Genomic DNA, 27,406 nt, shown 5'->3' on the forward strand with positions numbered 1-27,406 from the left:
AGTTTGAGAGGGGATTCATATGCTCCTTCAAGAGTCGACGCTTGTCCAATAAGTGCAATGAGAGAGAATTAAACTCTGGATATTGGCTCCTGTATGCCAAATGCCAATGTGAAGGGAGCTCTTTTTATAAATTTTCATTGAAAAAGTGTATTTTTTTTAATCTTACCGTATTTGATGCTAACCCTAGCTGGGCAGTTTGTATAAAACAACCCCCCTGCCCCCCCAAAAAATTGACATAAAGTAAGGTCAAATTGACCCAAGTTGTGGATGGCTCTCTTTTTGACCCAAAGTGGTTTGTTAGTTTTTGTTTTTTAATGCCAATGCTGTTATTCCAACTAGTGAGGCCCATAGGAGATTGTAGGTATTTTTAGGCATAGCTACTTTGGAAAACTGAGACATTTCATATTCAACATTTTAAAATGTATTTATTTAACATTTGCGATGCATATACAGCAATCTGTGACAATGGCTCGCTGGTTTGCATGACAGTGTTTGTGATGTTCATCAGTTGATCCCGTATTTCATTCACGGATTTGGTTGTGTCGTTATGATATTGGAGCACTGGCTCCTTCAGTTCAAATTATTATATAAGCACCCCTGCTGCTGATTATGTTGCACGTACGGTCCATGCAGCAATTTCTTAAAATTATCCATGATGTGTATACTGTCATGTTGTCATGTGAGAGAAGCAATAACTGAAATTAAATGGCAGTGAAAGGAACTACAGCAATCCCTCGTTTATCGCGGTTAATGGGGACCAAAACTACCCGTGATAAACGAAAATCCGTGAAGTAGCGACCAATAAACATAAAAAATAAAATAAAAAATTTAAGTCCGCAAACGGTCCGCAAGAAGCTGTGAAAGTCAGCAAAACAACTGCGAGTCACATAGAGCAACATATACAGTACTGTACTCCATGTATATGAGAAACTTTTTTTTAATGAATATGTTTGAAAAAAATCTACGATGCACTGAAGCCGCGATAAACGAACCGCGAAATAGCACGGGATCACTGTACAATTAAAAAAACATAATAATATTGACAACAAAAAAGGGCCTTGCTATGCCGACAAATTTGTTAAAAATGACATCATAGCTTGAGTAAGAGGTTTTACAGGAATAATTGACATTGGAAGATTAGGTCTGTTTTGTCAAAGACAAGCAGACACATTGGCGATCAATTTTACAAACACTCTTGGTTATCGCAATTTTAAATTGTATTTTGTTCTTTCCAAAGTCCTGCCTAAAACTTCAGCAAGGTAAACTTCCCTTTTCTAGCTAGTAACAAAATAAGATTTTTGTAAAACACCCAGACCCCCCCCCCCCCGCCAAAAAAAAGCAATCATGAATGAGCAAAGGAGTACATTATGAATCTATGAGCTTCTGCTCATGAGTGAATCCTCACTTGAAGGTGATAAAGTGGTTGGTCTACTGTGGCTCCCCAATTGTCAAACATATGGCACTATGATGGGTAGCTAACTTTACCTGTGAAGATTTTATTCAGACAGCGATGGTGAGTGGAGGGACTTGCCACTGACTGGGCTATTGCTGTAAGGATGCCAGTTACTTCTCTCTCTGTCCTTGTTGTCATGCTTGTGCTTGTGTTTGTGCTTGTGCTTTTTCTTCTTTTTCTTCTTGTGCTCGTGATGGTGGTGGCCGTGCTCCCCTCTGTGTTTCGAAGGTAAGGATGCGGTGTCTTTGGAGAAGGATGGTATAGGCGTGGCCGGCATGGACAGCATTGACTGTTCGACGAATGCTGGCTCTTTACCTTGAAAGAAAAGCATCATTGGGGTGGTAAACACAAACGCCAATCATTGGGTTGCAACTATGTTATATCACCTGGTGTGGAGGGTCTCTCCAGAAGATTGAGGTGATGGTGAATGAAGGCCTGACTATCATGCACAGTTTCCATGTCAATATCTTCATCTTCCGTGTTAAACTACAAACAACCAGAACAAAGCATCAACTGAGGAAAGTCATGTGCAATCTATCAAAAACAAAAAACAAACTAACAAAAAATACATGCCAGCCAAACTTGGCAAAAGGCATAACAAGAACAAGAACAATAATAAGAACAAATCATCTACATCCTTACTCTGATCTTGTAGCGCCCGATTCTACCATCATCATCTTGATGCTGCAGTGCCTGTGTGGGTTCGGGTGGGGAGCCCAGCTGAGTCTCGGCCTTTCTTTTGATGCCCTGAGGAGGCTGTCCTACCCCACACACCCCCAGTGAAATAGGATCTGGCTCTTCATCCTCCTGCTAGGAAAAAAAAAAAACATATTAAGCATATTCTGTAATTTTCAAACTGTTTTAACACAGCACAAACCACAGAATAATCTCCTTGCTGTGGATAATTAGAGACTTCCAAACATTGGACAGTAAACTTTTTCATGCACCCTATGACCTGGTAACATGATAAGCTGTCCACTGTACTAACTGCTGTCCCTGAAAGGGTTAAATTTGGCCCGCTTGTAGGTATTGTATTTTCACGAGCATACGGCGCACCATATTAAAAGGTGCAGTGTCAGTTATGGATGCTATTTCTGTATTTAATACATACACAAGACGCACTGTATTACTGGGCGCAGGGATGGTAAAATATATGCTAGTTTAAAAAAGATGGTAGCATGCATGCACGCTAGCGTATGTTTTTAAAAAGGCAACGGGAGCAAAACTGAGTTTGGTGGTACTTTATTTTATTAAGTATTTAATAATGTACTCACATTATTTTTGGATCAATCATCATCCAGGCGTGGAAAAAACACAGTCTCTCTCTCTCTCTCTCTCTCTCTCTCTCTCAAAAAATAAAAATCACCATTGGTGGCAGTCTCTGTCATTATATCCACCTAACTGGTGGATATAATGCATATGTGGTGGTGCATTCCCCCAATAAGTATGATTCAATTTTCATCTGTCCTGCATGAACAATCTATTTGACCTGAACCCATTTTATGGGTTCAGGTCAAATAGATTGTCATCACTAATGACTAAATATTTTTGGCATAGTACTTACAGTTGGGTAATTTAAGCCAACACCATGGATCCCAATACTGGCAGGGGTGTCGATAACAGCACCCACACTCTGTTCAGGCTTGATGGTAGGGTTAAGTACCGCTTTCTTCTCCTTTAGGTTCAACACAAGGCCAAGCTCCGGGAGGGGCAGGCAGGAAGGCCGAGTCAAACCAAACAAAGTGTAGTAGAGGTTCACAGCATCGCAACGCAGGCGCCAATCATGAGAGGTACCTGAATGCAAAAAGAGAACATGCAGAAATAGTGGTTATAATTGCATGATTGTCCATGACCTATGTTGTGTTCTGTCATATTATTTTGTTATTTTATGTTAACTATTCTGTAAAGCGCTTTGTTACAGCTGCAGCTGTTGTGAAAGCGCTATATAAATAAAGATTATATTTTAAAGGTGGGTTTATTATTTGAGTATTGTCGTGTATTAATTGTGTGTGTCAAGACAACATATGTATTTTTATGTTCAATTATTTTTTGAAAGAACACAATGCCTGAGGATTAAATGTTTATATTATGGAAATTAAATAAAATAGCTGTCGGGACCGAGCTGAAAAGTTTGGATAATGGTATGTGCATTGACTTGTTTACAGCTGTTGAACTGGCAACCAAGATAACAGCATTAGCCAAAGTAATCAGATTATTGTGAAGCCCCAGGAAAAAAAAATCGAGCAAAGGAGAGCATTATGATTTTTTTTAAAACCACTAGTCTACCAGATGGACTAGTCATTTACCAACGTTTTTATTCGTCGATTGAAGGATTCCCTCGTCCCCATGTAGTCGTACGGCGAATAAAAGCAAGCGAGACATGCAGCCCTAACCGATATTTCATGTCTTTTCTGAAGCGAGCGTAATGTTGCTAAATCTGTCAAATAATCATATGGTACAATTAGAAAAAAATCAACATACAATGCTTGACATAAATAATGCGCCTGATAACCCAGTGGGTTTTATGTATGATTTTTAAATTTTATTTTTATTATTATTTTATAAATAAATAGACATGTTGATACTGCGCCCAAAAATATGTTGCAGCTTATGGTCCATAAAGTGCGGTAATTAGGTGGAAAACATTGTTTGACTGACAAGCAGGTTGACAGGCACATGTCTGAGACTCACCTGAGTTCATGAGCTTCCAAAGCTGGTCCACCAGAGCTTCATTGCATATCGCTGATTCTGTTGTCTTGGTGAAGGGTGGATTCTTACAAAGCATGGCGAGGATCTTATGTCTTGATAGAAGAACAAATGTTCAGATGTAAACATGTGCATTTGGTTACTAATGCAGCAAAACCACCACAAAACCCAAACATTCAAACCCTCGGCATATTCCATTCCATCTAGAGAAGTAATACATAATAACAAGAACACGTAATTACATTTCAACACTATTTCTCATGCCCTTGTAGGGATAATGACTATTGTTTTTGTGAAGATCGATCCTTGACCAGAGGCTGAGGAATTTAAGGGTTCCGGCACGGACAATTCAGACTGTGCATGTCCAAATTGGAGATAAAATGTTGTCATAATTCAAGATTTAATTAGCTGGATTTGAGGGTGGATTAGGGATGAACATCTCACTTAGGCAAATGCAGTGCACGGCTCAATATTCTGCCGAGATGGTAAATTCACAATACTGAGAACGCTACTCCAGATACAATACAATTCACAACAAGTATGATGCAATATACAGTATTTGACATACTGCAAATAGATGTAACACGGTATGCAGTGCACGGCTCAATATTCTGCCAACGAGATGGTAAATTCACAATATTGAGAACGCTACTCCGGATACAATACAATTCACAACAAGTATGATGCAATATACAGTATTTGGCATACTGCAAATAGATGTAACACGGTATGAAGTTATGCAATGCAAAATATATTGTAACATTGCTTTTAAAATTGTCGACGAAGGGAAAAGCTGCAAATGCCTGATTTTCTTTCACTGCAAACATGGATGATTTCAGAAATTTACAATGAGCTAAATATTGGTTCTTTAGTCAACAAATGCTAATTACTCAGAAAAAAAAAGTATCTTCAGGTAAAACATGTGTAACAACCTTTTTTTTCAAATGTTCGTGAAAAAAGCATGCATTTTTTTTTTTTTTTAAAGGCATGGTGGTGCCTTAGGTCGAAAAGTTACAATTCATGTCACTGGGGAAATGTGGTACTTTGTCAGAGCTGACAGTAGAATGGCAAGTCTTGTAAACCTGAGTGGACCATTATATGAACGCAAAGCTCACACTAGAAATGGTAGAAAAGGTGACATTAGAATCACTAAAATAGTTATATTCCTGCGTTAGGGCAAGTTAGTGAGAGACTCCTGCATGGAAAGAAGCAGAATGTTCAAATTCAGGTGACATCACTGCCTCTAGAATGGACACCTGTACTCCCTCAAGTAAGCCTGTATGCCGACTAACCTGACATAAGGAGCCGGGTCACTCTGAACCAGGTTGAGTAGCCACTGCAGCTCAACTGAACTCTTTTCAACTGCAAAATACATTGACAGCATCAACAAATGAGGTGAACAAAATCTGCACGGTCATCGATCACTGGACATCACAACAGCTCAATTTCCTTTCTTCTGACAAAAGTATTCATTTATGATCTCTCATTCTGATCGCATGTAAACACAAGTGTCCATATTATGAGGTGGCATGGCTAGACTATTGGTCTTTTAGTAATGAAAACATAAAATATGGTAGACTTATTTCTGAAGACATTTTAAATTAATTTGGATGTTGGGCCAGTGCTAATTTTTATTCTGATGATCGTGTCTGTCAGTTTTAGAAATGGCAGGCAGTGGTTACTGGCATGTAAGACTGTTATTTTTGCAAAAAAACACAACCATAATTTGAGCTTTTTTTTAACCCTATTTATTTATTCCATAGAGATAAACCAGCAATGAGATCATGAATAAATATGCTCACCTGTCTCATTTCACACGTTATCTACAGAGACAAATACTGAGCACTTCCTCTAAATGTCTTCAGTCCGTGGATGCTGTTGACCACTGTGTGTTGCGTTTAACTGAGTACAGTCAGCTGAAACTTCATAATCTACATGTGAATTTCTGGTTGGCTCTGTATGCAGGTACTGTACACCCATAAGAAGAATGGCCTTGTTCGGTGATTTCCTTTTTCGTCTACTTCCTTTGTATTTTGTCAGTTTTCTCTCCTCCAATCTAAGCATCATCTTCAGCCTGACTGTTCGGCATGTTAGGACTGAACTGGGTACAAATGCTTAGCTGTGCCACTCCAGAACATTCCACAAACTGAGTTAAAACCATCACATCTTTTTTTCATTTGGAACCTTTCGATCTATTTTAACGCTTTCATGCACAAATAATGATAACCTGTAACCTGATGTGTCCACTGTAGTAACCGCTGTCCCTGAAAGGGTTAAAGGCCAGACTGAAATCCACTGAACAATGCCTGTTTTTTTATTGTTACGGCATGTACAAATCCTGCACTTTATTAAAGCACTGCTTAAAGTACTCACTCAAAGGTGAGTTGAGTTTAGTGATATACTGCGTGTTTTGCGAGACCTATGCTGCTGACTGCTTGGCCAGGTCACCACTCTAAACAAGACCCCATTCATCTGGTCTTTTGTCTGGTTGAATCAAGGTAAAACAAGAAAACATGAACATCATGCCACTTTTCCCGCTCAGCGGAATTGTGATTTTATTCCCTAAATCTGAATTTCAGTGTAGAACCCAGGAGCCTATTTTTTAACTCACTCAGTAAAAAATAGTGCTTGTTTTAACGTTTTATAAACTCAAAGACGACCAGAGGACAGCTATCATCAATATGTTCGCATCTTACCTCTTGTATAGTCCACCAGAGCTTCGATAGCAGCAACACGAACATCCACAAAGTGGCCATACTCTGCATAGGACCTGAAGAGTGATGCTTCACTTGGAATGTGACCATTTTTTTGAAGTTGACGAATGGCTTTCAGACAACTACGAATAAAGGTTAGGAGATGGGGGAAAAAATAAATAAATGAAAAATGCAATTGAATCAAGTATCATCAAACTGAAAATTGAAGCTGAAATGCATCATTGTTCAATGTTATACAGTACAGAAATCAAATTTCTATCACAGTAGGAAACAAATGAGAATCACAACATGTTGTGTTGTATAATTTTGTTGTTATTCTCACTCCAAGAAGGCGCCGCGAGAGTGGCTGCCTTTACAGGAGCTCCTATACTTTTTGTTCTTCTACTTTCTTCCTTTCATAACTTTGCTGCTGTAAATGGGGAATTTCTCCATTGTGAGACAATAACTGTTTTCTTATTCTTATTCAATTGAATCCAGACTTTGAACTTTCGATCTTACCCATTTTATTGTCCTCAACGCAAAATTTCAAACGATACGAACAAGAAGTGCTTTAAGTCCAGACTTTCAGCTTTAAATTTAGTTTTTTTTCTATGAAAACCAGGAGAACCAGCTCCATTGCCAGCCACATATGCCCACGCCATGGCACAACCACCACGCTTCACTCATGAGGTGGTTAGTCGAGTCCATCAATACTGGGATATTGACACAATTCTCATCTTTAGACTTTACACAGATCTGATCGGCTGGATCAGATCAGCACATAATCGGTGCCCGGTTTTAATGTCATAATTTGCCAATCGATCAATGACGTCAATGATCAGACGAGCAAAATAAGACATTAGAGCAAACAATTTGTTCACTCCGGGGACGTTCTGTCCTGCCATCATTATTAATTCAGTGTATAGTTCCTCAGTGTATAGTCAGATTGTTTTCCGATTTTTTCCAATATCGTCTCTCCTATGCACACATGCGCACACACGCACACTATGAAAAGGTATAATAAAATGTTGAGAGAATTGTGAGTGGTGTACAAATACATTTTAGGAAAAACAAGTCAAAAGTTGACCACAAGAAAATGACTAACGTATGCCTAGAAGCAGCAGCTACCTGATCGTTATCGTGCTTTTGTAGCTTGGTAGTAACTTCTCCATGTTAAGGAATCTAGTGATCTCCTCCAAAATGAGCCGCACATCAGCATTTAAATTGTCCACAGTCCGAGTCTCATTGTTGATACTGATGGCTGGCGTCAAGGAGTTGGTCAATGCTTCAAGCAAATCTGCACGGTAGTAATTATCTGAGAACTGGAAAAGGACCAAGAAGAATAGAATGTTAGTAGACAAGAACTAAATACCGGTAAATATGACTTAGATGGCATGTGAAATACACTACAAATTGCTTCAGCCAACTATCTTACTCTAAGATTGTTATTTCTCAAAATACAAACTCCTGCTTCAGGAAGGGACAGAGTAGACTGTTTGTCCTGAGGAGACCACAATCATTCCCTTGTGTTCACCACCGTAAGACTGTGCCACAGCAGTGTGGGCTGAAACAAGTCACCACATTCCCCTCACCACCAACCTTAATCAACAGACGCATCATACACTTGATTAATTGTATTTTCAGTGTATTTGGTTTTTTTTGTGGTGTTTTTTTTTAAATCAAATTGTTGTGTGCTGTTATAACACCTGAATTTCCTATGAGGGAATCATTAAACGACGATCTTATTTTACAGAATAATCAAAATTCCTGAAAAGAGAGGAAGGTTTTGACAGTATTAAGAATTTAGGTTGCAGGGTGTGGTTGCTTTGTCCTTACTTTGTTCTTCCTGTTGTCGTTATACTTGATGAGGTCAAGTATGAAGTTGAGGACATCTTTGGGACAAAGGTTCTGCACATCTCTGAGTAATGCCATGGCAACAGGCATCGTCTTGCAAGGAAAACAGAAAAAGGATTTGTTAGTTGATAAAACCGTCAATGACATGAGAGATGGGTAGACTAAAAAGCCTGCCAGGGATTTTGTTTTTCCTTTTTTTTTTTAAATTCACACATTATAATGCACTATGAATCATTGACACTGCCTTTCCTTTGTCAGGCACATTCTAAAGCTTGTGTATTTACTCTAATGTGGTCTGTAGCCATGTCCCTCAAACCAAATCGTCTCTTTCAACAAACACAACAATATTACCCAGTGTGGTATACTTTTTGGCTAAAACCAACAAATTACCACTGAGTCAGGATACCCAAACATTAAAATATTTAGTGTCTGTTTTAATCGGGCATGCTACCTTTTGCAGGAAATAGCTCTGGAAGTTGATGAAGTTGTTGGTCTTCACGATATTGGGACAACTCTTACAGCAGAACATTCTGGTGAACAGAGACTTCATGGCTGGTGGGCCCTGCCATGTGCTCACCATAGCATTGGCGATCTGCAATTATTATGTGCACAGAGCAGCATATCGGTATGAAGACATTCTTTATATGTAGATGCAGATGCATACGATGCCATGCCCCTTTTAAGGATTTCTGATTTCATCCCCATATTTATCATACAAACAGGTGCTGGGCGAGTTACACGACAATTTGTGAATGAATTGACAAACGTATAATTTCTGAGGCGCCACACAGCGCCTGAGACTGACTCTGACAATGACGCGAGGGAGCTTGCCGTGTTTGATTGTGAACTTTCCCTGCAGTTTATTTTGGATACAGAAGATAAGGATTTTGATGATGATAAGGATTGAGCAAAACATAATCTGAGTACATCGTTAATACTGCGTCAATTAAGTACAGCCGGTCTAACTTTTTCTTCCGCTGCCTTTTACCTTCCTCATACGCTAGCGTGCATGATTGCTCCTGTATTTTTAAAGTTAGCGTATGGTTTACCATGCCTGCGTCCAAGATTACAATGTGTCTTGTGTATGTGTTAAATACAGAAATAGCACCCGTAACTGACACTATGCCTTTTAATACGGTGCGTCGTATGCTTGTGAAGATACGGTATGGCTGCACACGTTATCTATGGTGCCTCGACCAACAGGTTCCGCAAGCCATTACCGTATAAACTTGCTTTAATACAACCAGTGTAGCAAAAACCTTTCAATTTTTTTTTCTTGATAAACAAGAAAATATCTTTCCTTCTGATCCCCACAGGTACGCTTTAAGGTACAGTATCATATACCTTTGCCAAACAGAAGCAAGCCTGCATGCGGACTTTGTAGAAACATTGTTCTTGTTCAAGGATGTCAGTCAGGGCCAGTCTGGAGGCAGGAGTTGGGAAAGTTTCAAGGGCTGATATGGCCTCCTCCTAGAATGAATAAAACATGCAGAGAAACAACCATGAAGAACACATTTATGTTGAAATGATCTGCATAGCCAAGTGTGAAAGCTTATCCAAACATGTCTACCACTTGTGATTGGACTGTAGACTATTTCTAAAGAGCGAAACATCTACCGGTATCTATCCATTAACTGATCAGCTCATCCTCACGTGGGAGCGGGACAGCTTGAGCCTATCCTAGCTATGTTTTAAAAAATAATACTTTTTGAAACTTTAATTTGATTTATATTTATTTATCAAACAGTAACTTTTAGGTCCTGTACCTAATAGCTCAATACATTTTTTAATCACTTCCACAGCTTTGCTCCATGTTTTAGTGCCACCAACAATTCAAATTAATCTTACTGTTGAAAGTCATTCGACGCCTGTGTTGACATCAAGTACTGTTACACACAATTTGATAAAGATAACTGACTTACCTGTGCAACGACATCTCTTTCATACCGCAGCTGGTATTGCCACATGAAGTCGGCTTGCTCCAGTTCCACCTTCCTCAGAATTGACATGTCTGGATCAATCCGTATCCATAGGAGAGGAGAGTCAGCGCTACATAAGAAAGAAGAAAAATAGACATAAAAGAGTTAAGCAGTGGTCATAAAATTTCATGGGATCAGCTGGATGTAACCAAGATCTCTTCCTCTACATAAAATGTTGAGGTGCTGCCTACAAAAAGCATCCTCTGGTTTTGAAACAAAATCTGATATTCTTAAGAATATGCGAATATTCTGAAGTTGATTTTCGTTGACAAGGAAAGGAAGACCTTTTCAATTATCCACTTTCATCCTCTTTTCTGATTGATGATGGTGAGCTCACACGTATTTTGGTCAACTATCTTTTTTAAAATATGAAAAAACTGTTTATTTTGTCACAACCGTGGTTTTTGTGACCAGTTAGTCTTTGTGTTGTTAGCGCCAAACTACCAAACTCTAACATCCAACTCCAAGTCTCCTCATTAAAATATTCAGGTAATTGTAAAGTAACATTGTTGGTTTTTTTGTTTTTGTTTTTTGAGGCTGATGCCGATTCTGATATTTGGCTCGAAAATAATATTAAAAAAATATGCAATGCATAAAATGACTTCTTTGGTCCCTTATGCGCCAGCTTTAATACACTCTTAATACTTAATACACCTTACACAAACAGCCTGATTGTCATTGTGTGTGCCAGACCTTAGTTAGAAAAGGTGAAACAGCCGGTAGTGGGTACCATTCCATCAGGAATTTTCATTGAGAAATTGGGGTTGAGAACCTCTCTGGACATGGTATTGGTCAGTCTCTTCCCTGCATTAAACTATTCTGGAAATGCAAATGTAGCAATTGCCGTGTTATTTGTCTTACTCCATGGCTGATAAATCCATGTCCACTTCCTCGCCATTCATCAGTGGAATCTTCTTTTTCTTATTTCTAGGGACAAAATAAAAAATAAATGAATAAACATGAGTTCATTAAATAAGACAAACTTTTACATGGTAATCAAGTGCATTTGCTGTTCCTCCGATCCCGTTACAATGTTCTGACTCCTTTTGGAACACATATTTGTTTTCCATCTGCCCAAGTGAGTGGTGGGTTCTCTTTTTTTCCCACCTTTCTTTTTAGACCAAACACTGTCTGTATTTTGTTATAACTGAGCTGTAAATAACCAAGAGAGGACAAAGAGAGCTGTAATATTATCAAATCCAAACTTCAGATTAACATGCTGATTTGTGTCGTCCCCAGATTTATCACTGATGACAAAATGAGTGAAATCACTTTCATCTGTGTGTCCCTTGAATTGCGCCCTGGGAATTATACAAAGTTGTGAATTGAAAGTTGCAATCTTGTTCGAAATCAACAGCTATCTGCGATATGCAAACCGGGTGATCCAACAAAGGAAATTCAAGCCAAGTGGTGATTGAATTTTGTCTCCAAAATAATCTGTTGTTATCGACACGGATTGTCCTCCCGGATTGTCAACCCCCACACCCGTGGGGTGGGGGTTGTTAAGGTCACAGGTAAACTGGAGCCTATCTCAGGCGATGCAATGGACCAGTCGGCAGTCTATCACAGGGCACATATAGAGAGCCGCTCTTGGGCAATGAAGCAGGACGCAAACAGAGTAACCATAGAAAACCCACAACGCAGGAAAAGGAATTTTCCAACTGAGACTTCAACTTCGACTGACTGCCAGGGAGCTGCTAGATTAATATGCCATTTCCAAATTGTTGGTGAATTAAATAAAATATAACAAGGGACACTTTCAGTGTAAATTTGTGTTTACTTAGTGGAGGTTTTAGTGTACCTTCGGCTCTTGGAGTGACATGGGATATCATGTTTGAGGCTATTCTCCTCGATCTGCAAGGTATGGTTGAATGACCCATCAAGTTCCTGCACTGTTACCTTGATGGGACCCTGGGGGATACACAAACATTTGAGAGAATAGTTAGTGTTTGGTAGAGACAACACACGAGTGAAAATATCAGTTTATTAACACCATAAAATGATACAATGATTACGGCAGCCCACCATAATGAGAGTTTTTTCTCATACAGTATAATCATATACAATACCTTTCATCTTTATAATGTATAGCTTGTTTTGGTCAGAAGGGTGATAACAAAATTCTAAAACAAGATTACGAGTGGGTTTTTTTGGGGGGGTGGACATCTTGGGTTTTCGGGCCGCCATCTTGGAATATTAAGTGGCCAGTGGTTATTTTTAGGGGGAAAAAAAGTAGGATTTGGAGAGTGTATATGAAACCAATGTGATGCTAGTAGCACCCTTGCAATGATTATTTTACTTATCTGCTCCACGATTTGCCATGCTGGCATACAGCGTTTCACAAATTGAATATTATTGTGCTGACTTGGAGATGAAAAACTGCCTGCACAAGTGACAATGCTGCTGAATCTATAGCTAAATTAGTGTGTCTGGGAAATTGTTGGCATGGCAGGGAAGGTGATGCTTGGTGATGTGCTCATGTGCTACAAAAAATGCTTTCATTGTCTTGGGCACTCAGTTGTTTCCCACACTCTGAGGAATGGCTCTGCTTCCGCTCGGAGAAGCAAGCGGCCACTCGCCAGCGAGTGAGGCGAAAGAGAAGATGGCCAAATATCGTCAGGAATGCGCCGGTGAGATTCAGCCAGCTGGAGGTTATTATAAGTCTTGCAGGTCCAGCATTATGTTTGCCAGGGTGAGTGAGGTTTGGTTCACTGTTGAGACTGATATGCCTCTAAAATGAGACAATTTCACCCTGGCAAAAAATGTGCTGTTAAATGATGATAATTCTTGATCCTGAGGGCATTTAGATGAACACATGACACCTGGGAACCTGTTTTTTGTTATCAACCGTTCCAATACTCTTATATAATCAGGACACGTACAGTAGGTTCATGGCCTGATCCTTGACTCTGGGATGTAAATGTATCCCGATGACAAGAACAATCAAATGTCAACGTTCAGGATGAAAAGAACTGAAATACTCACAACATATTTCTGAGTTCCAGAGGATGTGTAGTCTTGGCGGATCTCCAATTCCAGAACATTCCTCTTTCTGTTGAATGCAAAGCTGCCATAGAATTTTACCACAGCACTCTGATCTCTGGTTATGAGCGAGTTAAGACAAAAAAAATAAGATAAAAAAATCAGCAGTAAGCTATAATTTGCGTGTGTGTTCTATATGTTTCCTGCCAAATATTTGTTGGTAATAAAAATACTTGACAGCTTGCATAACAATGAAAAAACAATGACTACATTTTGCAAGAAAGATAAAGAAATAACTTTTACCAGCCATATAAAATGAACTGGCCAGCCAGATATGGGCCAAGGCCCTTGAGTTTGAGAGCTGTGGAGTTAAGGATACACCCATTGTTTGATAAGAGGGGAAATATCCTTGCCAGAGACATTAGAGATGGATTTCAAGAAGGCATGAGTAGATAGAAGCATCTGGCTCCACATGTGACTCTGGTATCTTTGTGACGAGGCTGTGCTCGCCAGACTCAAAAGCTTGTTGAAAACCTAAAGGAAAAATACACAAAAAAATAATTTTTGGAAATGTAAATCGCGATTTTTGTTCTGGATCGTGCCATTTGTTTTTGTATTTTCTGTTTAATTTACAGGTCCAACATGTTAAGGACTGCACACTAAAAGCCCATGGTCGCCCAGCGTGGACGACTGAAGGCCAAGTGAAGCTTGGGATGGTTAACATACTGGTGGACACACCTCCAAATTAAGTACCTTCTGCGCAGATGTGAGAACCAATACCACCCCCATACCATCGGAGGCACAACAGTAGAATACTTGTTCTTTAGCACCCATGGTGTTACCTTTGCCTTGACTGTCATGTGGCCAGCACGTGTTATATCAGGATATGAACATCGGACAAGCGTAGTCATATTTGTTACCTTAAAATGTATGAGACATGTTTCAAGCAATGCTTGAAACTGAAACATCTGTCAACAACTTTCACTCCATTGTCATTGCAGTCAATGGAGAAAGCAAAATTACCACATCCTTGAGCAGCCCTTTGAAGCCGGATGGGGTTTATCCCATGAAATTCTGGTTTTGAAGAACACTCCAGCTCAAGTTCTTCCAATCCATTTCCATGCAAGTTGACAGCATTCTTCCACAAGATCACGATTGAACAACATGAATGGTACTCATTAAGTAAATTCACTCACCTCAATAATTAAATTCAATATGGATTGACTCAGTTCACGTGACCCTACTCATGTTCTGTTCAAAACATAAGGACTACAGAATCATTCATTAATATTTTTAAACCAAGCAAACTTCATCAGCACAAGACTCTCTTGTTGTTTGTCCTCCTCAAGTGATGACTTCATATAGCAAGACATTTTTTACGCACAAGGATTGGCCACTGGATAAGGGATCGCGAGGAGGAGTGGCATCTCCATGTTTTTTTTTTTTTGTACACCGAGCATCCTAACAGCTCATATCACATGTTGAAAAAAAAAAAAGTTTTATCGTTTGTAAGTACATTGTGCAAAAACACACTTCGCTGAGTTACAAAAAATAAATCGATCACTCTGATCATTTGGAAACCCAGCAACTGCATATTTTTTCTTAACTACTCCGACTACATAGCCCGAGCACAAAATTTGAAAACCACAGCCCAAAAGGGCACACTGTCCGACACAGTGCATACCCATGTACCGGTATTCAAAACTCAAGTTAAAAAAGAAGACACCTCACCTGCAACATGAACTCCATGCTGATTCTGTTTTCAATAAGTCTCATCACCAAGTGAGCCTTACATTGGAACATTTTGTAGTACTCCCATGACAATGTGTGCGGGTGCTTCAGTGAGAAATGAAGGTGGGGAGTTGGGCTGGAGAAAGAGAAGGACTGGTATCAGCATTCAATTTCAAATTGTTGAATTACCATTTCAACAGTTAACTCATTGCTGTTAAATTAAAATGTATTACTTGTCTTTTTCTTTGCCTCCACTAAAAGTTGGGTGCAAAAGGACACCTCCCATCTTCAGTTCATAGTCCACAATTTTGTCCAGCTCCTGTGGCAAAATGAATATTTTCAGTTCAAAAAATTGAATATACTCAGTTTGTTTCAGCACCGATTGGCTGGCAACCGGTTCAGGGTGTCCCCCGCCTACTGCCCGACGACGGCTGGGATAGGCTCCAGCGCCCCCCGCGACCCTTGTGAGGATTAAGCGGTTCGGAAAATGGGCGGATGGATGTTTCAGCACCATCAAATATTGCATGTCATGTCTGGATACCATGCAAAACCAATGAATCAGACATTTGCAAGTTTGCTCTTTCAAGAAGCATTGCCCAATGTGAGGCATGCCTTGCAAAAAAAGCACTCAGAATACCAACGATGAAGAATTGTTCAATTCTCTCTCTCTCTCACTCTCTCTCTCTCCTTCCATTGAGCTTTCCACCCTTCACTGCTGAGTACATAACTGTTTTATAATGCTTATTCAAGTTGAAATAAATGGCCAGAAAAACAAAACAAAACAGTGAGGTAAAGAATTCAACAGCAATAACAGTGGAAGATCTACACAGGAATTCATAATTCTACAGAAGTGGTTATCTTCAAATGGCAAGGAAGAGCAGCAATAACAATGAATTATATTACAGTAATTGATTGTCCACAATGTACAGTGTGTGAGTAATGCCTCAAATCCTTATGTTGTACACCAAAGGGATAATGGCCGTTTGTCAATTAGAGGCACAGGTCCCAATCCTGTGTAGAAAATGGGTGGGTTGCAAAAGAAGGACATGAAGCATAACAGCTGTGGCAAACAAATTATGTAACGGGGCGACCCCTGTTGGCCAAAGTTACAACGTTATTTTCTAATTTTGCGTGGGCAGACCCACAGTTGTCCTTACTGTGAGGGCAAGAGCTACTGGCCTCTTTAGAGACTCACCAATTGAAATTAGGTAATCCATCAATCCATCTATCGACACTTATCTGTCCAAAAATAAGGCTATAATCACTCTCTCCCTCCCTTTCTCTCTAGCTGGATTTATATCGATCTATCTATCTATATATCGATATACGTATATCTATGTATAACAAATCGTAATTAATTGTACAACAAGAACGATGATTTTATTTTTATCAGGGCAACACTCTTGAGACGTAGGAATTTGGTTCATGGCTTGCTTTCTGAAATCACATCCTTACACTTAATAACACTTGGAGAAGTGAATAACCATAAAATAAATGACCAAATGTAATGGTAAGGGGAAGCAGTGAAGGAATTATTGAGGTCTTATCACTTAGCTGAGGTTAAAATGACTCAGTGAGAGGGACAGAAAGAGGGCCATAAAAAGAAAGGGAAAGAAAGACAGAAACCGGGTGATACAGTTACTCCGTTTGTGAGCTCCTGCTGTTGTATGATGATGCACCGTGGTGGATCATTCCCGTAGGGAACGTACCACATTACCGTAACCCAATGCTAGCTGCCAAAAGAGCTTGCTCTGCAGCCAGCACGGACTTTCTTCTGTAAATCCGTATGAAGTAGCAGCAAGGAGCTGCGTGAAGCAGATCCCCTCCTGGTGTCAAATCAACTACCCTATTAACAAGAAGCAGTTTCACCGAGGAGGCCAACGAGGAGTCGCTAATCATGATAATAGGAGAGTCAGGAAAGACCCAAAGTAAGAGCTTTGGTGTTCAGTAGACCACCAACACGTAACTCACTCAGCATGAGTTTGCTCTGATACACACATCTTGGCAATTTGCCCAGGTTTGCAAAAATATTTAAAGCATTAAAAATAAAAATAAAGCTGATACCTCTTTGATCCAGTGCCGATATTCATTCACTCCAAAGGTCTTCTTCAGATAGAGGCCAAAGATATAGCCTGAGATTCCCTTCAAAACCCACTCGTCAGCCCTATAAAAGTAACAACATTTAGGTTCACATTAAATTACGTATGCCCTCAGTTACTTTCTAAATGGTTGCTGAACTGGAAGTGCTCTGTATTGTCATTTTTAATCCAGTCGTTTGCTTAGCCAACTTTGGCTGGTGACCACACACAACAATTTGCAGAAATACGGAACAGGTTGTGTCATTTACAGAGGTCGCCCGGCCATTTTCCAACCAGCCCGGTATTGGGCCTTTGCTGACTTTAATTGCAAGGTAGGGAATATACTCAAATTGTGGTGAGTGTGTTTGCATGTATCCATCTTTGGCAGTAATTAGCAATTAGCAGCAAATGATACAAAACACTTTACGAAACAGCTTTCCACATTATCAGTTACAGTGAGCTTTTTTTTTTTTTTTTACCAACCACTGATCAAAATACATCAACACTATCTCACAATACTGAAACAAATTTAGCATAGCTTCACTATGTGAACTTTAAGGGTCTTATCTGCAGTATTGAAATTGTTATTTGAACATCAATTCAGAGTGCTTCCTTAAAATTGATATTACAAAAAGATAAGATAAGATATCCTTTATTTGTCCCACACTGGGGAAATTTACAGCCTCCAGCAGCAAGAATGTGGGTAGAAAGAAGAAAGAAGAAAAAACAAACAAACACCGGGAGTATGTGTTTGATCCTGGACTCGACCAGTGAGTGAATAGTGTATAGGCTATTTATCAAGGAATGTAGGTAATACAGCAGGTGTCAGGGAGCCTCTTTCGCTGAAGCCGTTTGGTAATATACAGGTAGTCATCGTTGGATATAAGAACTAGTGTACAGAAACCATGATCAGTAGCTTTGATCATTGTAGGCATGGTCTTGGGTTTTGTATTTGGGTGAATGGCACATTAAAGTCACATTACATGACATGCATATTTTTGAGAATAACTCAATTTTGGGGCTAGAACGGATTAATTTCCATTATTTCAATGGGATATATGACCTTGAATAATGAACGTTTTGAGTTACAAATGGGCTTACGGGCTAACAAGAGGTTCCCCTGTAAACCAATTAGCCATACACTACATTTACTGTCTTTCAAATGCAACAATACTGTATCTATCAGCCCTCTTGATGCAGAAGATATAGAAAATGTGTCTCACCAAGACATCCTGGAGATGAAACACCCAAAAAACTGTTGAGCCAAGGCCTGGGCAAGGCAACGACGTGTCAAAGGGGTCTGGTCGATGATCATAGCACTATGAAGTAGGTTGGTGCTGGAAAACATGGCAAAGCCCTGTGAAAAACGTGAGGATGGCGGCGGCATGGACATAAACCCAATCGCCAACAAGGTAAATGTTGATTTATATTCTTATCACTTACAGTAAAAGTGTTTGTATCATTTGTTGGATAATAATCATCAGGGAGGAAATGGGATTTATTTTTCTAATTCACAATTTTTATTTAGTTCATTACAACCATTTGTATGAAAAACCTTTGGTGCTGAAAATTAATTGGCTGAAATAAGCTGTCAGATCATTGTGAAAAAACTTGTGCATTAATGAACAAGGCAGCTAGTAGCTATGGGAACAAATGTGAATGGTACGGCTCGTTGGCCATCCTCACTTATTAATACAGTACAGTGTATTACGATAATATGCAACAAATTGGCACGCTGCAGAGAGTCAAACTCACTAAGGATCGGAGGGGGAGTGGGGGAGAAGGGCAAGGTGGCAAGTAGGCAGCACGAATCCTGGATGTTAAAAGTTAACTAAAAATGCACTTTTGGACCATTACTGGTGCATCCCGACTTAATTTGCCTGTTTGATGTTACGTTATGTTTAAAATTAAGGAAGATTGAAACTACAAACAATTCAACACGGTGTCCCTTTAAGTTATTGGTGTTCACTGTATTTCGGAGAATTCATTTATTTATGTTCATGCATTGTTCTTATTTGGGAGCTTCATTCATGGTACAGATACTTGTTTTTCATTTAAATGAAACATTGTATTTGCAAAACCTTGTAAAAAGGGGGAAAGTAAGTGTCCTTTTGATTTCAATTGACGTCTCGGCTCAGCAAATCAAAACGTTTTGAGGTCAGTTTCCCTGAGAAAACCCTTCCAACTGGATCCCTCCAAATTTTAATTGAGGATCGCTGCTCTAAGGCCTGGCAGTCATTTCAATTTCCAAAGTATGAAGAAATCCTGATCTCTTGCCGAAGCACTTACAGGTGCTTGTTGACACTTGTCCCATACCAGTTGATGCCATGGAATATGTATTCCGGTCACACTACGTTTGCTAGCAGTGTCCAAGCTGGCACAGAGCATTTCTGCAGGAACCCACAGCCTCTGTGTTGGAGACACCTGAGCAGCTACCACTGCGAGTGGTTGGCTTTGGTCAAGGAGGAAGAACTACTGAGTCATGATCAATGCCTTTGAACTGTTTTCATGGCCAGTTATTTTGTCACTCTGTCTTATACTGACGCCATGTGGCCAAAGCGGGCACACCAGTAGGTATCTCATATTTCAAGGCAGCACTGCCACATGCATTGGTAACAACCATGAAACAAACAAACAAACAAAAAAATAATAATAACAAATAAATAAACAAAAAGGTTTTAGACCAAATTGTATGCGTACCTGAAAATGCTCATGGAAGCATAGGAAGACACTTGCACATAGGACTCATCCACAAAAACCGTCTTAAAGCAGGAGTAAGGGTAGCGGCATGTTAGAATTTCTTCATAGAACTCAAAAATCTCATGCAGGTAAGACATGGAATGCTTGAGAAGTGGCAGCAGTTGTGGCAGGCAAAAGTGGGTCACCTGATGGCGGGACAGAAAGAACAATAAAATTATAGTTAGACTCTCTCAGGATGAGCATACTCTGGTCAGGGATGTAGAGGACAACTGTTCAGATTTCAAAGCCATTTTTCTGAGCAGGAAATACTGAGCCCCCCCCCCCCCCCCCCCCAAAACAACATGGTTCATCACCGCTCATATTTTCTTTTGTTTATTGTTGCTGACACAAACTGCCCACTGCTTCAGGGTTGGGTGACACGCTGAGAACACATTATGTGACATATTGCGAATGTGGCAATAAATAAACTTTATTTCAGTGGCACATTTCACAGTTGCACATTTCTCCATTGTGAGACAAATTAAGGTTTTCTTATCTTATCTTAACCACAAACTCACCTCATGCATGTAGGGGTCTACAAGAATTTCAAAGGGCCCAACAGCCAGGGAGATGTTGGGTGCTGCAGTTGGGATAGGTAGGACATAGTGGAAAGTTTTCTTCCTCATGTCATGTGTGTAGATTGTCTCGATGAGGTCACCGCATGACACTGCTACCATGGAGGAATCTATGGTGAACTCTAGCTTCCATGTGCACAGCTCTGAGTAGGAGTCCACACAAGGGAACCAGAACCTAAGGAAAAGGTGAATTAAGGCACAGTAAATTTCAGATTAAAAAAAACAAATAAATAACAACGACAAAATGTCATTAACACGGCATCAATCAATTCAAAAACATTTTTGTTTTCAGTGCTTGCGTTTGTCTTTGATTAGTTTCTTTTCTTCTTTTTTTTGGTGGGGGTGGTTGTGTTCAGTAACTCTAGATTGACAGTTACTGTATTGGCAAAATGTTTTACTGTGATGAGGAAGTTTGTTTACAATATGTAAATTGATTTGCTTTTAATTTGTTCATGGAAGCATAAATGCCTTCACTGAAACAGGCACAAATCTCTGGATGGATTCATCAATTAATATTACTGATTGAGTTCCTAAATGAATAGTTCACCAAATGTTAAATAAGAATACTGCTAATATTATTGATTAGAGCATTTCTTACTATACATACAGTATATACACATTTACATACACATACATACATATTAGGATGTAACAATATCACAATATGAACCTTACGATGTGATGATTTTCGCAATATTGTGGTCAGGTGGACGATATTATAAAGCTCACGATCCTGTTTAAAAACTCACGAGTATCATGGTCTATGTTGATCAGAGTTCTGTGTTCTGATGAAGCAATCAAAGAGTTGTCTTTGTTTTTTGTTTTATTTATATCATAACGCCAAAGTAGCACACCTTTCTAAACTTAACTGTTTGGAAAAATTGTCTTCATGCTTTTCCAAGCGCACTGCAAATGTCTCTTCTTCCGGGGCCCGAAATACAGCTTTATGCATGACTTCAACACTTTGCATGATTCCGCAAAGAGACGTTATTGGACTCCAGACACAGCAACTTCAATTAATTGCTTGTTACTCACCAGTGGTCTTTTATCAGCTGCTCTCTTAATACAATACAATTGCCTGGCAGGGCCTTTCATTAATGTGCCATTACTTGAACAATCCCATTTGACATTTGAATCACATGCATTTGCTCTAGCTCGCTCAGCTTGATGTCACTTGGGCAGATTCAAATTTCTGGAATTTTGATTTCTTTCACAAGGCATTTGAATATTCCACACTTTTCATCAGCATGAGCAATAAATAAATTAATTCATTAAAAACGTGTTTATATTATTTACCGAGTGGAGTTGTGGTGTCCAAAGGAGAACACGTGAGCAGCTCTCTCTGCCATACTGCCTTCCACATCATGGATAACAAAGTGGAGACCTCCTTTTGGCTGGTCCAGGGAAAATTCAATGTATACTTTTAAAAGATGTGAATCTGGAGACAAAAGCATGCAATGAACATCGGATTTTAGTAACAATGTGACAAACACCTTTTGGAGAGCAAATTCAAATAAGTCAGTCTGGATGACATTACACAGACACCTGGTACTTTATATTTACATGCATTAAAGAAAGCCGATCTACTATATGAACTGGATTAACACTACACATGAAAAATACAATATTTGTCTTCTAATAGAGGTAGCGTTTTGAATGAGGAGTTTAGATTTGTTCCATGATGACGCTTGTGATTCAAAACACAAATGAATGGAAATCCTATTGATCAGTTCCACTTCCCGATAATCACCAACAAAAGGGGAAAAAAAGAATATTCAACTTTGGCAAAATGGGGAAATCACATAACAATTAAAGTTAGCATTAGGAATTAAAGAATTGCAAGCAATCTTAGAGCATTTTTTTCTCTCAATTTTTCCAGACCCACAGAATATTGTGTTCTGAGATTATAACCGATCAGGGTTCCTCCAGGTTTCTTCAAGTTAAAGTTAAGATGTTTTAAGAGCTATTTAAGAACATTAAAAAAAATGAATACCTATTTCATAAATATATTGGCAGAGAAAGAAACATCTGTGAAATCGTGTTATTTATTCAACCTGGAAATGTTTGCACGAAGTCAACATGGTCTTAAGTGAACTCTTGTTGTATTTTGATTCAAAGATTGTGACAATTTTGATGTTGGGCTGCAATGTGTTTTTGGGTGGCTGCAGGAGGACTTTAGATGCCACAGACACCTCCCAACGGATTATCTTATCAAGACAGCAAGTGTACCCGACTCCAAATACTCTGAATGAGCGAGGACAGATACCAGCTAAGGTATCGGCCCAATGCCTGAATTTTTTTAATGTACACGATACTGTACTCACAAAGGCTGCCGAATGCATTCACCACGACGAAAGCCCCCTCTTGTGGCCATTCAATTACCAGCATGTAAACCTTTTTCTAAAAGTGACTTGCATCCAGGTCTATCCTCTCATATGCCCATTAATACAATACAATACATCCTAATTTATATAGCGCTTTCACAACAGCTGCATTAAGATGCAACTTCTGAATAATGTATGTTTAGAAAGTGCATATTAATGCTTTTAGTCTATTACTTGTGCGTTGCTACCAAGATGTATATATTTATTTATAAAGTTGCATGGTATGTTGAATCCAGAAATCTTTCCATTTTTTTCCCCTACCGTAATTCAATAAAGTGGGGTGGGGGAGGGGGGCTGAACTTAACTGTATTAATAGAGCATTTTAAAACAACCAATGCTGTTGACAAAGTGCTGTACATGAAGCAAAAATAATTCATACAATAGCAAACAATAAAACAATAAATTAAAAACAAAGACAGTAGAAAGCACAAAAACAGTAAAACTAAAAATCAAATCTCATGCTGAGTCAAAAGCCAAAGAAAAAAATAAATATGAGTTTTAAGACGAGTTTTAAGTATGGAGATTGTTGTTGTTGGGTTTTTTTTTCTGGATGGGCTCACCATCTCCTTGTTTCCACAGTTCAGAAGGAACCTTGATGACCAACTCCCCATGTCCCGCATCGGGGTCCACAGCACTCACTGCCGCAGTATATGCACTAGAGAAATAATTCAGGTTCCTTCTGTGGAAAAAGACAAATCATACAACTCATTTAATCAAGTAAAAATGGCACATTTACAGTGCTGACAAGTTTATTCAAATATAGGTAAAATAACAAAACTGCATCATTCTCTCTCGAACTGAGCTGTACTAAATCAAATTGAATCCTAATTCCACTGAGTCGAACCGAATCAAAAGGGTCCTTGAAACGCTTCGCACCCTACACACCAAAAAAAAAACGTATTGATTTGTCTTTTGTGGAGATATGTACACCCGTTTAATTATGGTGATTGTAAAATCTGACGTGAGTTTCCTCCATTATTGGGTCGTTCTCAGAAGGTACATAGTATGGGCCAGCCGGTTGTTGAAACTCTGACCCACTTCGAGAGTCTTGGATCAACAACTTGACTGAGATTTGTGCTGTCATTTGTGTGTGAATGTATTTCGAGCAGTGAAAAACAGCCATAGCTACTTCCGCTTCATGACATGTCAACACACTCATGTAATTAGGAGCCCTTCATATCCTTAAAATTCATCCGCTTCAAAAACAGTTGTAACCAATAAACTGGCAGAATGGCAATGCAACACAAGGCTGTTTAATCGAGTCTCTCGTTGTCCATATGTATGGACAGAAAAGAAAAAAAAAAGTTCCTTCTGCAGTTCCTCCTTGTTCCACACGATGCCACCGACGATCGACTAATGTAATGTACTGTATATTTCCACTTAAACCACTTTAAAAAGTTGAACTGGAAGTTCAGTGGGTTCCATGCAGAATACAATCATCACATGTTTTTATAATTCCTTTTTTTTAACTCTACGACCGTGTACGCTATGTGTCAAGCATTGAGTGCAGTTTTATTGGTAACACATGTTCAACAAAATAGATCCCTCAATTATTTGTAGATGTGTCAAGTAGCAAAGTAAAAATATTTGGTTACCTTACTTAAGTAAAGATTTGGGGCATCTGTACATTTTAATATAAAATAATCATTATAGGGCGGCATAATGATTGATTGGTTAGCACATTCGCCTCACAGTACAAAGGTTGTGGGTTCGAATCCGGGCTGAGAGTTTGCATGTTCTCATCTGAGTGGTTTCTGGTAGTCCGGGTTTCTCCCTCATCCCAAAGGCTTGCGAGCTATGTCAATTGAACACTCTAAATTGTCCATAAGTGTAACTGTGAATGGTTTTTCGTCTATGTGTACCCAGCGATTTGATGGTGAGCAGTTCAGGGTGTAGCCCGCTTATCGCCCGTTGACAGCACGGATGGGCTCCAGCACATGAGGCTATGAACTTAGGATAAGCGGTTCAGAAAATTGATGAATAATCATTACGGCCTTTACATCAAGTTTTTGAGCCGAGTGAGGTCTTGCATCCTTTGCCCTGATGATGCGGCACAAGCATTTTTCCTTAAAGTCAAGTCAAAACATTTGGGGTGGATTCCTCTGATTAATTAGTGCTCCATGAAAACGAGATTTGTCCAAAAAATCGCATTTAGACCATCAGGGCACATCGAACATACGGAAAAGAAAATTTGTGACTTGACTTCAATGCATGCAGTTCAATGCATTTTTTCTCCTTGCATTAATTTTTTTTTTACTTTTACACTTTAAGTTGTTTTAAAACCATTACTTAAGCAGAAAGATGTTACTTCAACTTCCAGTGACCTATTTTAAAAGACCAGAATGTATACTTCTACTTGAGTAATGAAAATGAATACTTTCGCAATCTCGGATTATTTTGCAGGCTATTTCTGTGGTGTATTATTGAACGCAAGGTAAGTATGAAAAAACCAAATATCTATGTGGTACAATCACACTTTGTGATATAGTACCAGACTTAGGCCCAATTACATGTCACTCAATGCATATTTTCTCATGCCTTTTTCTTTTCATTATGATGCTGTTAGGCAGTTTGCAAACAATTTGAGCAATTTTGTACTTGAACCACAGCAAGAAAAAAATTTGATTTTGTATGATATCCAACATAAATTAATCCTCACTGGAAAAAAAAAACGTGTTGACATACTGTACTTACTGTTTGGACTCACTGTGGCACACTTCCAATGTAGGGTCATTGTAAATGAAAGGAGCTTCAAGATCATTGATTCGAACCCTGTAGATACGGCATTGTTTACTGTTCAACTTGATCCTGTTAAGGTTGGCTACTGTAGGGATTATGGTCAGCTCAACATAGCCCTGAGTGATTAAAAAGAAAAAAAGAGGAAAGACAAAAAAATATTTAGTCAGGGAAAAAAAACACAGCACAGACTAATGTCTCGAAAAATACAGTAATTAATGTCACTAAAATATTACAACACTGCTCTTATTATGATGCAGTACAGTTAGACACCACTGCAAACTACAATCAAAATGATTGTAATAAATGATGTTTAATAAATGCCGCTCTGATAGTATCAGTGAAAACTAGGCATCATCACCTTATTAATCAAATATTTGATGGAGCACTTGAATTGGATAGCATTCTACTAGATATTGGGATATCATTATACTACGCAAGTATTCATGATGTTGCAGTCTGAATGTGGTACAAGTTTAGCCTTGTTGAGGTTTATACTCACAATTACAGATTTTCTCTGGAAGTTGATATTGTTGATGCACACAACCTGGTGGGTCGTAAAAGAAAAGGCATAATGACATTACATAACTTTATACCAATAAAATACAATATATTGTGGTGTTTTCTAGTCATCTAAAGGGAATAGTAATACATTTACAAGCGACATTTTAACTCTCGTTAATATATCCATGAGAACAAAGATAAGATACTTATAATTTAAAAGGCCGTGGACTCTCAAATCCTTTATCCCTTTTTCTGTTCATCTTCGTTTCGACGTCAGCTCAACCGTGTCTCATCACTTAAGTCGTGTTGGTGGCTCGTACGGTGCAATAAATCTCTTCTAGATCAGGGCAAACAAAGCTCCTAAGAAACACAATGAGATAAAAAGTGATTCGACTGCACGCACAGCATTAAGTGACCAGTCAATGCAGATATATACTTGTTGGACCCACTCGGGATTGTTCTCCAGAGATTACGACTCCAAGTGGATTTTCTCCATTCACGATAAACGCGTCCAGGCATTTATGCCAGCAACAACTAGCAAAAGTGAATTACAGCCAAAGAGTTCTCTATCTTAGAATCGCGACTGCAAAGCTCCATCGTTTTACGCCATTTTAAATTTTCGGTCTCTGGCGCGAAAAAAAAGACAATTCTCTCCAAAAACGGAGCTTTCCTAACTGCAGCATTTCTGTCAACAATATGGACTTCTCGACGATAACAAGATACAACAAGATCCAATAAGGTTTATTCCAAGACGATAGATATGAGCCTTCAGCAGCGGAAGTCGTACGGCATCCTAATTGGGACAAAATCGGCCGCGAAACAATCTGTATCCGTAAAAAGTAACGCAATAGTAATGGAAGAAATAACCTTATTATGTTGGAATGGTTACCCCATAGTGCCCATGAAATTTCCGACGCTCATACTTTATTTAATTTCTATTAGTTCTGTTACTGTTGTTGCTGTTATTTTCTTCTTCTTCTCCTTCTTCTTCT

The 27,406-nt window shown here is 39.0% G+C and overlaps 1 protein-coding gene across 3 annotated transcripts; it reads right to left on the bottom strand.

Annotated features, from left to right (window-relative positions):
• Positions 1-405: 405 nt before the first annotated feature.
• taf2 (TAF2 RNA polymerase II, TATA box binding protein (TBP)-associated factor) lies at positions 406-27,406 on the bottom strand. 3 transcript variants are annotated; one of them, XM_086113921.1, is made up of 28 exons: positions 27,282-27,406; positions 26,625-26,774; positions 26,413-26,467; positions 25,869-26,029; positions 23,735-23,853; positions 22,087-22,228; positions 20,734-20,965; positions 20,177-20,361; positions 18,700-18,813; positions 17,463-17,562; positions 15,632-15,717; positions 15,399-15,534; positions 14,047-14,201; positions 13,671-13,785; positions 12,487-12,596; positions 11,547-11,612; positions 10,629-10,755; positions 10,051-10,176; positions 9,158-9,298; positions 8,689-8,799; positions 7,981-8,174; positions 6,856-6,995; positions 5,452-5,521; positions 4,145-4,254; positions 3,018-3,247; positions 2,096-2,263; positions 1,840-1,939; positions 406-1,768 (listed from the first exon to the last, which is right to left on the bottom strand). In XM_086113921.1, exons 2-28 carry the CDS (start codon positions 26,672-26,674, stop codon positions 1,497-1,499), a joined length of 3,615 nt encoding a protein of 1,204 aa, XP_085970047.1. In that variant the 5' UTR covers positions 26,675-26,774; positions 27,282-27,406; the 3' UTR covers positions 406-1,496. The 3 variants fall into 3 exon arrangements, with proteins under 3 accessions (XP_085970047.1, XP_085970048.1, XP_085970045.1); XM_086113922.1 differs by lacking the exon at positions 27,282-27,406 and adding an exon at positions 26,864-27,180 and having other exon boundaries at positions 2,096-2,260; XM_086113919.1 differs by lacking the exon at positions 27,282-27,406 and adding an exon at positions 26,864-27,180.

The sequence above is a fragment of the Hippocampus guttulatus genome, chromosome 6, assembly GCF_054856545.1.
Source record: "Hippocampus guttulatus isolate MCC_2025c chromosome 6, RoL_Hgut_1.0, whole genome shotgun sequence".
NCBI classification, from domain to species: Eukaryota; Metazoa; Chordata; class Actinopteri; order Syngnathiformes; family Syngnathidae; genus Hippocampus; species Hippocampus guttulatus.